Source organism: Chroicocephalus ridibundus, chromosome 2 (genome assembly GCF_963924245.1).
Source record: "Chroicocephalus ridibundus chromosome 2, bChrRid1.1, whole genome shotgun sequence".
Lineage (NCBI taxonomy): Eukaryota > Metazoa > Chordata > Aves > Charadriiformes > Laridae > Chroicocephalus > Chroicocephalus ridibundus.
Window position 1 is genome coordinate 45,937,149 of NC_086285.1, and position 15,743 is coordinate 45,952,891.

Genomic DNA, 15,743 nt, shown 5'->3' on the forward strand with positions numbered 1-15,743 from the left:
AAAATACCAAAATACATCTAGGAAAGGAGCAATTAAGGACCTGTCTCCTCTTTGGCATTGGCAGAGAGTCACAGTCAACTTTTGCCTCTTTCCTCCCTTGCTTTTAGGCTCTGATAGTAAAGAAGTAAAGTCAATAAATGATTATTTTGGCTTGGGTCACTTCCTGCAGGAAATGCACTTCCTGCCCTCCCCTCGCCTCCAGGATCTCATCCCTGCAGTCACACACTGGCTCCTACCCCCACAGCAGGAGAGAGGGGTTGCACTCCCCTTCCCCCATTGCTCTCAGCCTCCCTGCCCACATGCTGGCATGGGCTCAGAGCTAAAGGTTTTGGCAAGAAAGTGGACAAGAGCGACCATGGCCACAGTGCAAGAACTTGTTCAGCAGTGTCCCACGCCATCTGATGGCACTCAGTGAGCTTTCAGGTTGTGGTTGTCTTCAGGGAGAGAGTACAGAGAAGCCAAAAGAATAGAGTCCCACACAAAGCTGGACAAGGTGGTAGTCTTGAAACTCACCTGAGCAGCCTTTCCCCCCTCCTTCACAGGGTCTTGTCCCTCCTCTCAACTTCAAGTGATCTCTGTACTGCTGACATGTTGGCAGCTGCTCCAGCAGGAGGAAAGAGCAATGGTTTGGTCAAGGCTTTTGATGGATAGAGCACAGCATGGTGCCGAGCAGCCCCACAGTTGCGCACAGCTGGGGCTAGAAAGCTTCTCAGCTTTGAAGAGCTCATGCGGTCAGCACTTTCAGAAACTGGAATCCACCTCCACTGTGACCCATGCTGGGAATTCAGTGGGAGGTCTTAATTCTCAAACTTTACTTAAAGAGCATCTTCCTACACTCACCATTTCTTTACAAACCTTTTCCAAAGTAGCAGTAAGGAAAAAGAGCACCTTTTCTACTTACCCAACTGATGGTGGCAGTCTGCTCGGCAAGGTGCCAGATACACCGTTAAATGTTCTGGTGGCTTTGCTTTGCACTACCACTCAGAAAAAAACCATTACTTTTACAGTTGCAAAGGTGAAGAAATGGAAACCTAGAGCTGGACCTAAAAAGGTGAAACCAGGAACTTTCTGGCAAAATACTGCAAAAAGCGCATGGAGTACAGCTGATGAGTTCAGTGTCAAAGCCGTTTCCTCTAGGCATTGCAGCAAGGCTGTTTTTTTAATAGACCAGACAACTGAGAGTTTGATGCTACCTCAAAACTCTTTTTAAAAAACATACTTCTCTCCACAGCACCCCAACATTTCTCCTCCTCTCTTTTTTCACAGGCGGTGCCTCTGGTTAAAGTTTTCCGCAGTCATCCCCTGGAGGCAGCCAGGTTCAAGTTTCCAAATTCAGGCAAGAGCTTTTTCTTTTTTGCATCCCAACATAAGATAAAACTTTGGCTGGCTAATACAGAAAGACACACACACAGATTTGCCATGAAAAAACCTCCTCACGTTTATTTGATTAAACAAAAATAAAATAAACTGCATAGGAACATTTTAAAGTCCAGAGAGACACTGACTTTGTTTTAAGGCTGCCAGTAGCTGATACATCATCTCCTTGCTACATCCTTCAGCCTTCCCTATGGACCACAAAGATACATTCAGAAGCCTCCATTAATACAAGGGTTCTAACATTTTGCTCACTTATTCTATGTAAAAGTTTGCACATAACCTGTCATGCTTTCTTCTCTATGGTACTCAACATCCAACATCTAAAAATTATGTCACTTTTTGTCCAAGTAGAAATGTGACACCCTTTTTGGAGCATAGAAGTTCTTGTCACAGCCTGTGTCATTATCAATTAGATATAAAAGCTCTGAGCAGCTCATTAGAAGCAGAGCACTGTCTGTCCTGCTGAGACATTTTTATTATTATTAGGAGAGCAGCATGATTAATCACTAAAGTAGAAAAGAAACAACTGCAACAGAAGAGGAAACTACAAACCCAATCAACTCAAGATGCCCAACATCCAAGGACTGACAAAATCACTCTGGATCCCGATGCAAACCTGCACCGAGGCAACGCTCCTTATACACCAGTCATGAAGTTTTACAAGATGGGGTTATACATCTACAGTCAATTAAACGAGGGGAGAAAAATGCGTGTTTGTGACACTGGTTTCATGTGGACGACCTCCACTTTGTCCAAGGCTTCCAATTTCTATTGGACTTCAGTTGCAGGCATGTGTCCAGCACCCTCACTACTCCAGGGAATTGTGCACGAACCAAGGGGCGCATGACAGGTAATGCACAGCACAAACAAGAGTCACATACAGTAAGAAACCCCCACCAACTCAGGTGACTAAGCACACCTTACAAACTAGTTAAAAAACTTTTTTAGTCATTTTAGAAAAGAAACTAAAAACAAAAACTCAGAAAGACATCTCTGCCTCTGAAGGAAACACTACGTTGTCTGAAAAGTACTCTACAAACCTATAAAAGGACTTTTTTTTTTAAACTAGTCTGGTAGTTCAAAAGGAAGTTACTTAACTACATCACTACACAGACACTTAACATTCAGTCAGTAAGGCTCTATGAAAAGAGCTTTAAAAATTATCTACCTGAGTTTGTAAGTTGATACAATCATTAATAGAAGGTCTAAGACCATGCAGGTACACAAAGCATTTTTAGAACCATTATTGGTTAAACAATGATGGAAAAAGATGCCAGTCTGGCTCGTTAACCCGTAAGATCACTTAGAGACATCAATGTACATTTTCCACCATAACATTTACCAAACCCAACACAGCCTATCGCTATTAGGGGTCTCCTGTACCCACTTCTGTCACCCCCTTGTATGAGCAAGGGAGGAAAAAAGGTTGGTTTTTTTTTTTTCAACATAGTAATCTGAAAATGTGCTTCTGCAACTTTACTCCACAGGTAAAACAAGGGGCACGTCGCATGTCACTATGAAAGCTGCATAAAACCCCAACATACTGGTTTTAAACTGCCTCTCCTGAGAATGTCTGAAACCTAAACTGCCCTCCAGGAATAGGAACTTGGTTGCTTTGTCATGGTGGAAAAATCCCATTGAGTCAAGAAAGCTACTAATACAATCACCAAGTCAAAAAAAAAATCAGGATCTTATTCCCTTCAAGCATTTGGTATAGCATTGTGTTTACAGCAATCGTAACATTAGTCTTTCCAAACAGGGCATATTGGTAGGCATGCATAAAAGTTTTTCTCTTGTAGAGAGAAGACCTAAAGGTCTTATGGACATAAGAACACTGCAAATGAACATGAAGTATGTCATGTCAGCTAGTAGTGTCGTAATACTGAAAAAAGTTTACATTTCCCACACTTCGTAGTGAAAACAGAACAAACTCAAAAGTGTTTCAGGTATCTCGGTCCAGTTTGCCTGAACATTTGGTTTTATTTACAGATTCTCTAGCAAGGGCAGCTTAATATTTCCATGGGCAGGTAGCAAAAACAAAAGCAAGAAGTCATCACATTGTACACACGTAGTATCTCTGTTTCAATTAAAATGCTTGTCCAACAGGCAGGATGAATCCTTCCCCCAGGCAGATTCTCAATTATTTCTCAAACCTGTCTGATGCTAAATTGAGGTAGATGATTTACTTCTGCAAAGTGAGGTAGAACTTCAAGAAAAAGATAGTGGCATCTCTAGTTGTGCATTTTGTACCACAGCAAACTGGGCTTCAAACTCCCAAGGACTCAAAGACCAAAGGTACAATATTTGTCTAACGCAAGTACCAGTGTTCATCTTTTATACAGCTCCAAACTGTTTGTCTAAATATCTCTATCTTTAAATACCCTATTACCTTTTGGCACCATTTGGCTTACACTCCTTAAAAAAAAAAACAACACAAACCAAAAAACAACACTTTGGCACAATATCTTTTTTTTTTAAACCAGAACTGAACAAAGAAATCTTACGATCGAAGTTATGGCAAGATAAGCCTATAAACCTGCTCTCTTCAGAAATTACTTTTCGTTTAACTGCAACTTAACAGACTGGGCCCATTTTTCCTGCAGTTCCAAGGGAATGCCAGATCCAAGCGCCTTGTTCTTTTTTCTCCCCCACTTGGTTACCTCTGGCCACAATATGCATTCATTTTCAGGTGGTGTTATCCTTCCCTCGCTTTCTTTACAAATTTAAAGGTTTACGGGCTTCCTTAGATAAGTTCTATTTAAAAGGTACTAAAGAAAAAGGAGCGAATTATCTCAAAGGACCTGCATTATCAAGTACTGAGTCTGCTTCAGTTTGCTACTGAAGTTCCTGCTTGAATAGTTCTAAGAAAGGACGAGATTGCTTTATAGGCTGAACCCAAAACAGCCCTACTGGCCACTGATAACATTTTGTCACGCAAAACGTCTACTGAGAGCCACTGCTTTAACCTGGCATAGTGAAATTCCTTTGGGAGTTCTCGTAGACAGGTCTGTCACCCGCATCTGTTGTTCCCCAGCGTCAGAGCTAAGAGAAAGAGGTACAAGCTCACCTCAGCCTTCTCCAGGCCATTTCCACTAGTTCGGAAGATTACTCTGAATACTTGTTCAAGTGCAATCCAGCACCAAAGCCTTGCTTTTTCTTTCTGCACCATGTATATTATGACACTGGGGCATTAACCTGAAAGCATGCATAGCCTGAGAACATGCATGGAAAAAAACAGAGCAAGGTTTGAATCTCATTTAAGTATTACTTTCTAAAAGCCCCTATGGGGCATCTGATGTTGGCATTGTATATTAGCGCTACTTATTTTCATTGCATATAAAACACTCCATTTTATAAGCTACACTACCACTCTTCAATGAGACCAAATGTGCTTAGCACTATCTATGACAAAGATAAGGAATTATTTGGGGTAGCTAAATAGTAGTGTTTTTAAAACAAAAAAGCTCCCCAACACATGAGGTCGAACACTTGAGGTTTAGTTTGTAAGCAAATCCCACTGAATTAAATAGCAACTTAGAGAGTTAAAGTCATTCCTCTTCCTGACAGAGCTGGACTGGGGGGTTTGTGCAATGGCTCCATACAGAACAGCAAAGGGACACGTCAGTGTCTGTCACCTTCTACATGGTGCAGGCTGGAGAGGGGCAAAAAGGTTTCTGCAGTTCAACACAATCCTGAATGCACACTTAACTTTTTTTTAATGCCTGGAAAACAGCTCCCTTCTAGTCCCAGAGAAGGGAGGAACCCAACAAGCATTAAAGCACCGGAGCATTTCTAGCATACTCCAACACTGTCAGCCACCCCGGTCAAGGTATTAAGAGACCTGGCGTTTTTATTAAGACATGATAGGATAAATGCAAGGACACTGCAAACTAAACATTAAAGCTTTTTAAACCAGTTTTCTTTGGTATCTAGATCTTGCAGGCTATTAGTTTTCACAGCCCAAGTTGCAAATAATTCTTGGACTGAGTAATACAAGACAAACATGGACATCTGTCACAACTGTAGCCCACCCCCAAGAAGGGAGGCACGTACACAAGCAGAACTTGAAAAAGTTGAAGGTAAACTAGCTTTCTCTCATACCCATATTTTGAGTGGCCACAGAAATTTAATGACAGACATCTGTATAAAAGATTATCCTTTAAAGACTATTTTTAAACCATGCTATCCTAAGATTAAGCCTAACTGAAACATACTGCTTTGAAGAGTTTGCTTCCTTGAGGCTTTGGCCGAAAGGCAGCACAGTTATTTTATCTTATTTAATTCAGGTGTTTTTCCTCACCCTTCTTTCAAAAGAGGTTTTGCTATCTCATGAATCCGTCTGTCTCTTTCTGGTCCTTTAGTTTAAGCCTCCTCTAAGTGGCAGCTATCTGTCTGCACACATCATCAGGATTTCTACAAAACCCAGACAGTTAACACTCCTTGGAGGGGAAAAGCAGCAAGAAGGAAAGTGCACCTTGTGATTTCTCACAAACTTGTGAAGAGCCTTTCAGTCTCAGGTCACTTTTGTGCATGGTGGCTGGCAAAGAGATAAACCCTTTCCTTGGAGGATGGCTAAGGCTCTTCAGGCTTTTTGATAACGATCATGTCTATGTTTCAGAGATCTTCTCTTGCAAACAGTAAGGTAAATCCCATGACATTTCCAAGACAGAGTACTGATACGTTAATTTTTCCATTGTGGAGAGACAGAAAAGCCCTCTGGTCCCTGCTTTAACCATTCTTGTTTGCCACCAAAGGCCTTATCCAGAGGGTGAAGCAACAGCTCTGCAGAGATCATATCTGCATGTAACAGCTAAACTGGTAGGCAAGAAATTGAAGAATAAAATCAAATACTTCCACGGACTCAAAGTCACATTTTGCTAAAGAGATCTCTGTTCTCCTAAAAAGTTTCTGCTTCTCAGAAAAGCTTTTTTTTTTTGTCCCTGAAAGGGCTAATTTCCCCCTGCCTCCAAGCTTTTAAGGATCATATACATTTATTTTACACAGAATTCTTTGGTACTGCCCTTGAAAAAAGCAGCAAAGTTATATTTTGATGCAGTTTGCCTTATGCTGGTACTGGTAACTTTTCACTTGGATCTGTAGCAAGAGATACATGGAGCTACAGGCTCATCCCATCCTAAAACCTACAGCAGGTCTTCCTGAATTTTTCCATCCAGCTCTTTGGGGAAGCCAGAAAAAAAATATTTTTGCCACTGATAGAATTATTGCGATCCTTTTAAACACAAAAAGGCTGTTGACTTCTCCAAAACGCACCCTGAATCTCCAAAGCTGTGCTTATTCCTCGCTTTTGGAAAAAGGTACCACTTCTGTTCCAATAAATCCATCAAACGTTATTCCCTTAAAGTCTCTCTATAGGGAGGGGCAAAAAAAGCTAGTCATCTTACAAGAAAGTAAATCAAAAGGGTTTGATTTTCCCTGTTTCAATGCTCCTTGTAACCTCTTCTGTTATTCAGATTAGGTGTACTGATAAAAGAAACAATAACTTTCTTAAAACTAATTTAGTTTTCAGGTGAAAAGGTAAAAAGAAATACTCAAGGACAGGTACATTAAAGGAAGCCTGGCTTTTTATCTAAACTTTACAACAACTGCACTAAGCCACTAGAATGAACAATTTGGTTTAAACTTAAAAGAATTTTTGTGCATTTTCATCAGCTTCACTTTGTGCTGTTGGATTACTGTGTTTCAGAAAAAAATACACAGAAATGCCAAAAAGATGCAAACTTGCTCTTCCCGGCAAGTGAATCCCACTCACTTTCACAAAACGCTCAAAGTCATCTGGGAACAAGACGCTGTGCTCACCAGTAAATCAAACGCACTGAGGTATAAAAAGGAGAACAGGAAAAAGTTCTCTGCTGCAGCAGCAATTCAAAAAAAAAAAAACGCAACACAAAAGTCCCCCCTCCCATGTCCCCACCCACAGAACTGCAGTATGGTCAGGAACACAAATTCTCTACAAACACTACTACCATTATCTCCATTAAAAAAGTTACATAGAGCCTTTTTTTGGCTTCGTCTACAGAACTCACCACACAAACCACCTAATGTGCACAGCAACACTTGTTTGTGCATGAAACCCCATTGGGGGGAGAGGTAAAACGTTCTGAACTGTGAGTGTGTGGGGATGGGGAGGGGGCAAGAAACCGGGGAGGGAAGGGAGGACAATGAGGTAGATAGAATTTAACTTTACAGGCTCACTCCCTGCAGAAAAGATAAGTACATTCATCTGTAAAAAAATTAAAGATGAGGTAGGTTTGAATTAACGTTGTATTTTTTTCATTTTCTCTTAGAAGAATTTCCCTGAGACAGTTTCTTCCTAATTCAAACACAGATTAGAAGACGAGAATTCGATTGTTTCCAAAGTCGACCACAACAATCATGCCATCAGGGGTGACGGCTATACCTGAAGGACGGTCCATCTGACCAAAGCCGCTTCCCTGAGTGCCGAACTTGCATAAAAAGCTACCATTTGACTCAAATATCTGCACCCGGTGGTTCCTGGAATCGGCCACGATGATGCGCCCCTCTTGATCCACCGCCACTCCCTGCGGGCGCAGGAACTGGCCATTCCCGGTGCCTTCCGAGCCCAGAAAGCGTGCTGACTGGCAATCTGGATGGATGACCAGAAGGCGATGGTTGTTGAAGTCAGTCACGACCAAGTGGCCCTCATGATTGAAAGTCACACCTCTGGGGGAATCAAAGTGCTTCCAGAGTGCCCCTTCGAAGCCATACTTGTTAAGAAACACACCATCAGGCCCAAACAGCTGAACGCGATGGTTCCTTGTGTCAGAGACCAGGATCTTGCCCTCTGCATTGACGGCCACATCCCATGGGTAATTGAATTGCCCGTTCTTTGTTCCTTTCTCCCCAAACTTCAGGATGAACTGCCCCTCAAACGTGAAGATCTGGATGCGATGATTGTCCTTGTCAGCCACCACGATCCTACGCGAGACGTCACAGGCCACACCAGCAGGGCGATCGAACTGGCCAGGCCGGGACCCCAGTGTGCCAAACTTGTGATGGAAGGTCCCGCATGGTTTGAACACCTGGATGCGGTTATTACTGCGATCAGCAACAATGATGTAGCCTTCTTTGTCTACACTAACCCCCCAGGGGCGGCAGAGCTTGCCATCGCTGTCTCCCTCGCTGCCAAAAGAGAGTCCTGGCAGCCCAATGCCTATGTAGCTGCGCCCAGATTTCACCACAACTTTGAAGGGGCTGTTCTCAATGTGTTGGTTGCACATCATCACAGATACCAGGTGCTCTCCCTCTAGTTGTGGACGGTAGCTGACCAGGTAGGTCCCATTCTGCTGATCACTGACGTCTGCCCCAAAAAGGTTTCCATCCGGGCCCATCACCACTGCAGAGATCATGTCACCACCTGAAAGGCGAGGCTCACCATCGTGGTCATAACCTATGACTGTGAAAGAGGCCACTTTGCCCTGCAGCGCACGCTTGAGGCCTTCCCCAGTGGCTTTGGTCAGAGGAGCAAAAGCCCCACTGCTGACAAAGCCCATTGATTTAATGGCCATATACAATGCCTGGTCAGGGGGAGTGAACATGATCCTGTCATCTTCCTGTGGCTGGAGAAGGCCTCTCACATTCTTCAGCTCCTGCACCTGAGCCAGCATGCGGTCCCGAGCCAGAAGAATATCCATGGTACGACCCTCCTCCAGGACCTGCTGAACAGCACTAATGGTGTTGTCCAGCTTATTTAGGTTCTGACGTAACTTTTCAACTTGCAAGTAGAGTGACTTAGCCTTGACTTGACGAATCTTTTCCACCTTGAGGGGGGCACCGTGGGGAAAGAGAAAAGCACACTTACATCAGGGAAGACAAGCCATAAAACAGAAACATCTCCTGATGTCGCTCTTTTACATAAAAACTGGTTGTGCAGTTGTTGCAGCATTTTGACACTGAACTGCAGAACAAGCCTCCAAAGAGCCGTGATTATAGAGAAGCAGGAATTAGGAAAAGCAATTATTTGTCCAAATTCAGGATTAGTATTCTCTCATCCTCCAGCCAAAATCATACATTCTTACTCTGCAGATCTGCTCCATCTGAGTGACATTTGAAAGGAACAGACACTTGCTTACTAATAGTGATTTGCTTCCTCAAATGCTATTCTATTTTCTAGTTGCAAGGTACTTGACAAATAATCTGTAGGTATGTGTTATTTAGATTCCAGAGAGGACAGAGGTTACTGCAGGCTCTCAAGAAAGAGCAGAGGCTGAGGCTTCTCTGACCAGAATTGAGACCAATTTCAGAAGGCAGGCTGTTATCACACAAAGCTGAGGCTAGGAGTCAGCATCTGCTAACGCACATGGGCTCTTGTCATTCCCCTGCCTGTCAGAACTGTTTTCATGTGACTGGATAATACCAGGCCTCTATCTCCAGGGACTTTTAGGGTCCAATTATTTTAATATTTTCTTGCAAATACTGGCAGTTATGCTGAGCTAGTGCTTTACAACAGGATGCTTTATAATGTCACTTCAAATGACACAGAAGGTTGCTGCCAGTCCCTGCTTAGGGGACTGAAGCTCGAACAAAAATGGTTTGTTTGTGACTATTTTATCTAAGCCTATGTTTATCTTTACATGTGAAAAATCACTTTATACCATCTGGCAAAGACACCCGCCTTGTAAAACAAATGAAACATGTAATTGCTTTATTGTTGTAAAAATACATTTCCTTATGTCTAAATACCTGCTTGGCTGCAGAACAATACCGGCAATGTATTTTAATGAGGGACAACTCACTGTATGAGGACTCCTTGGTTATACACAGACTAGATAACAGATGTACAAGCATGCTATTTCATTTAAAGTTAAGCCATGTAGGTTTTACCTGGCTGTTAAAGAATCAGAGATGCTTCTTCCAGCAGATTTCCAAGAGATTACTAATCTTAGGTCTCAGCTTAATCCTTGGCCTCAACTTTGGTACACAGAATTATTCACTAACATACTTCACATGAGGGGTTATTACACTCAGCTTTTTTTTTCTAGAACGATTTACCACCACCACCAAGTTTCCTTCTTAAAATAATGTTTTATAACCTGCAGAGAATTTGCTCTCAGCACAGACACTCCAATAAAGTGCATTTATACAGCCTCTTGGGATACAAACAGCTTAGGAGCAGCTCTTACTTCACTTGTACTAGGAATACCTCAAAAGAGAAAGCTGCCAAGCCTCTTGGGGAAGGCTAAGGGTGGAAAGTGTTAGCCTCCCCTCAATCCAAATGCCTCAGAAAAAGCAGCATTAGAAATACAGTAACTAGATAAAGTGCGTTTTTAATCTTTCCATTGACACTTATAAAAGAACTACGGAAATACAAACTTCTCTTTTAGGGGATTAATCTCACTGTAGCTAGAGTAGTTCTGTACAATAAAATCTTACCAGAGCTGGTCACTTTGTTGGCAGCAGGTATTAAGCCAGAAAACTACTGTTCCAACCAGTGTTGATGAAGGAGAGGCGGGAGAGAAGTACTTTAGCAGGATGACACTGCTTCTTGGCAGCATGCGCCTCACCAACCACACGGTACACGCCATCCTGCCTGGCTCTGCTAGTATAGTGTCATGGCAGCAGCCACACAGTTTCCTGCCATACTTTTTTTGGTGAAACTGCATACTATAGGAGCACTCCCAATTTGCTTCTAAACTTTTCCCACCTTGACCACACATTTTTGCTCCCCTATACCAGTATTAGAAATAACGTGGTCGTAGGACTGGTCAGTTTGATTCGCTGATCTAAAAGGCCTGATCCAACAGCAGAGAGTGGGTTTCTATTTGGTTCTACAAATGGGACCCAAAGTGCCAATCCAAATTAATCTGTGCCTAAACATGCAGAGAAGAGCCACGACCACTAAGTTACCCTTCTGGAATAAGAAACTTTGCTGTTGCATCCTTTCCTCTTCACAAAATACCACACACACATTGTGGCTGCAGTGAGTGCTGGAATTTGGGATTGTGCAGATACTCTTGCTAGAGGGTATTCTTTTCTTCTACTAGTAATTAAAAAAAAAATCCATGGGACACTACCTTGACCAAGAAGTACACAGAACCTCTCAGGACACAGCATATACAGCTTTGCTCCTTTCTGTTGTTTATGAAAAGTGGATCATGTAAGAAAACCCACATACTACATACCTACTACAGCAACATATTTAAGAGGTTTTAAAGACATTCTTTAAACAATGTATTTAAAGGTGATCTTTCCTCTGGTCAGTGCTGAGATGTGAGGCACACCTGCTGAGCCAGCAGGGGGAGCACCCACCCCATTTGTGGGGCTGAGCTTGTATGAGGATACCTTAAGTCCCTACAAAAACCCAACCAGTTTTGCAGACTAAGAGAGACATTCAGCACAACCAACCAGGGCCAGAATAATACAGCACCCTGCTTTCTATAGAAAAATGAGTTCACAGTAAACCGTTGTGTTTCGATTCAGTGTTCCTTGGGAAGATATCAGAATCTAACCATGTGCTAGTTAAAAAACATGTTTTCAGTTTGAAAAAGCACTTGTCAAGCAGCTCAAATCACAATGTAAGGTGCATACCTTCCAGAGCAGCTCACACTCCCGCTCCTCCAAGGCTTTCTTATGTCTAGTAGTCACTGCTTTAACTTCAGACTGTACCACCTTCGCCTTCATCTCAACCTGCTCTGCCACAGCCTGGGCCTGTTCAATACTCAGCTGGAGAGAAAAAAAGACACACACTTAGGGCTCAATCAATCCAATTAGAAATGCATCAGAGGACTGCTGCTTACATTTAACTACACCTTCACACGTGACGGCATAAAGCGACAACTCTGTTTTTTTACCAAGCCTTCACCCATTTCATACATCAGAGCCTAAAAGCTGACATTTTTTTTTTTTAATACATCCGTGACATGGAGTTTATGCCTTCATTGTACCATGCACCAACACCGCAGGGCCAGATTCCCTGTGCAATTCCAGCAATCAGCTAGTATGAACTCAAGCAAAAGACTCACACAGAAATTCATACTCATGTTTTCCCACAGTTTGTCTTGTCCATCACAATGCTTCAGACTCTTGTGATGGTTCTGCTTCTAGTAAGAAATGACACTGTAGGGAACAGACTGTTCTATCTATGCATCTGAGTTGCACAGAAATACCCCAAACAGAATGTGAAGTTAATCAATTTTAAAAGAAAAACCAAAGGTTAGATGCTTATCATTAAAAAGTATTCATAGTTATTCACACCTTGCATAGAGACCAAATCCTTTCACATAGGACTTTGTAATACTAATATTTTAAAAATGCACTGTAGTAGTATTCCCCAAATATGCAGAATGCATCTGGAAGGAACATGTCTCTCTTCTACCCTCAAAGAAAAAACTGCTTCCTTGAAAAATCCTTCTCAAACTGCTCGCAGTTTCACAAATATTACAAAAAAGGGTATAAAAGCAAACAAGATCAAGAGCAGGAAAAACTGAAGGATCACAGCTCCCAATGGAAAAGGTTCAATAGAATCAGTTAACTGAATCTTTTCAACACCTTTATCGTACAGTGAACCAGCATGAATGTGCAGATGAGGTTGTGAGCCTCTAAGAGGTTAAGGAGATACTAGTTTATTAGTTAGAAAATTATAGAACTAAATTATGTTACATTGAGGTATTTAGCCTAGAAAACAGAAGACTCAGAGGAGATTTTATCAATGTAAATACCTGAAGGGAGTGTGCAAAGAGGACAGAGCCTGGCTATTTTATTTGGTGCTCAGTGACACCTGCACAAACACTGTTGTTACTTAAGTTTTACCCTGAGGAATTGGAAGTACCAGATTCAACCCTGAAGTTTACCAAGATACATTGCACAAGGCACTGGTGACATCTCTTGATAGGATGGAGAGTGATATTGGCCATCTTTGGACCCCTCAGAAGTCACAAGTGACTAGGTACAGCTGCAGATAGGCTATGTACTGTATAAGCCAACAGGAGGAAACAAAACAGTTGTTCTTCATCTCAAATTCAGTAACCCAGCATGGTTCTTTGCTAAATACAGGTCTTGTCTTCTGTTTCCCAAGCATGTGAACTGGCTTATCATCTCATTCGCTAGCACTGGAATAATTATGACATACCATGAGGAGAGTGCATCACAAAAGCTGCTTTTCTTTAAAAGGATTTGTTGTTAAAAAGAGTGTGTGGTGTCTGACCAGAACAAGAAATGCTGCTGCTTAACATGTTTCCTAAAATGTTGACCTCTTTGAGACAAGTTCTGCACAGGAAATGCCTGCAGAACAGCAGGATAGAGTTATCACGGCAGAGCTGTGATATCATAAAGTAATCTAAGAGAACAAGGGATTTTCATGTAAAGAAGGCTCCCAAAAGTTGTTCTTAAAACTCTTGGCTTTTGCTTCAGATAGATAACTTGCCTATTGCTGTTCCCTCACCACCATACCACTGCCTGCTGCGGTGTTTCATGTTGGTCAGCCTTCCTACGCTGCTCTAACCTGTTTTGGCAGAGTGCAGGATCACACGAATTTTACCAAAACTTCACCAATATCCTTGACAGCGTTAGAGCCTTAGTGTTTTAGGCATTCTTTGCTGATCTGTTCAGACTCAGGCAAGTAAAAATAAATCCAGATGACGACAGGAGTTGTTGGTAGACAACCTTTGCTACTGAGTATAGTTACTTGCCCTACCATAACTGGTTCCTCCAGATGAGAGATCACAGCATCCACAGGCAATTAATACTCTCCTGCTATGATGGCCCACCTCAGAGGGCTACAGCCAAAGGAAACCTTCGAGTGGCTCAGACAAGCATGTTTTCATGAAGGAAAGCAATACAGAGGCTGTCACTGGCTATTGCTACCAGCACATTTCAGGATTTCTTGCTCTTCTCTATAAAACTCTATAAAAATAGCAACAAACAACATTCAAAACACATACTTTAGCAGAAGAGAACTATGGCATGCAGTATTACATGTACTTTCAGATTTCAAAGCATTTAATGAAGATTATTAAATGTGCAGGTCTTAGTTTTTATTCTCTGGACATTTTGTACCAAACAGAAAAGCCTACTTTGTTAATGCTTCAAGGAAGCTATTCCTATAATTCATACAGCGTCTTACATCTTATTAGATCTAGCTCTGCATAAACGCACCCCTATGTAAAGTGCCACTGGCACGCAGGGTGCAAAACCAAACACTCCTTTCCAGGAGAGGACAACAGATCCAGGCACACATGGCAATTCTTATAAGATCCAGACAGTATTGAGTAAAAGGTGAAGAGTAAAAGTTGTATTGGACCCCAGGTGTCATTTACAAGCCCCCTTTAGGTGGGCATCTCTGTGTGCTTGGCTTTAGCTACATTTAACTACCCGGGGGAAAAAACTGGTAATGAGCTTGCTACAGCAGCTCTGACATGGCAACTGATGCTACAACACATAGCTATGAAGAAACTGACTGCAAGAGCCAGAAGTAGTATAGTAGTATCATACAACTTTGCTGCACTTCTGGATATCTGAGCTGGCTACAGAGAGGCCCCAAATCAGGATTTGCCATTTTGTAGAATGGCAGTTTCAGGCAATTTTTCACATTTCCTGTCTTCTATTGGACATCAGGTACTGGAGGCTCAAGTTAACAAAAAGCTTTCTACAACTTAATCTTAACTTAAATATTCCCACGGCATATTTAAATGTAATGTTCCAGAAATATCACTACTTCAAGTTTTCACTAGAGCTGCTTTTTTTAGAATAAAAAATGATCAGAAGCATACAACACTCCAGGAAATAAAAAAAAACCCCACCAACATTACAAAGCACGTGTTCTGATGGACTACAAACAAGAACTGCAGGACTACTGTAAAGGTGCTGATGCCCTCACTGCAGGGTTTCCACAGCCCGATACACAAATTAAATCGGTATGGCCGCAGTTATGACCACACAGCGGAGTTATTTAAAGAGGCTAACTTAGGTCTCAAACAGCAGAGCCTGTTAGTCCAGATGCTGAGCCATGGTGTTAGATTATATCAGTTCAGAAAAATATCCATTTGAACAAACCGTGGCACAACACACCACAGTGGGAACACCGTGAAATATATAAAGGCTGCTTATTGTAACTGTATAGTAACAGTTAGCTTGCATGTGTATTTTTTAAAAGGTCCTTAGAGTTTTAATTCCATCCATCCAAAGATGGGAGGGAGGTATATTTTTTCAGGTATTCATTCCAATATTTAAGTTTCCTAGTCTAAGTTTTTCAATGAAGGTGCAAACCTCTTGAGAGAAAATTCAAACTTGAAAGCAAAACTTTTGTTTTCTTCAGAGGAATCCTTCAGTATTTCAGGGGTGAATGGACCACAGGTAATGGCTAAAAGAACCTTAAATACAAACTTTCCTAC

The 15,743-nt window shown here is 41.9% G+C and overlaps 1 protein-coding gene across 1 annotated transcript in view; it reads right to left on the reverse strand.

Moving 5' to 3' along the window:
• Positions 1 to 7,366: 7,366 nt before the first annotated feature.
• Positions 7,367 to 15,743, reverse strand: part of TRIM71 (tripartite motif containing 71) — a 56,747-nt gene continuing 48,370 nt past the window's right edge. The window contains exons 3-4 of the mRNA XM_063325254.1: positions 11,944 to 12,078; positions 7,367 to 9,176 (exon numbers count right to left, since the gene is read on the reverse strand). Coding sequence (XP_063181324.1) covers positions 7,725 to 9,176; positions 11,944 to 12,078 — 1,587 coding nt within the window. The 3' untranslated portion in view covers positions 7,367 to 7,724. The remainder of the gene's footprint in view (positions 9,177 to 11,943; positions 12,079 to 15,743) is intronic.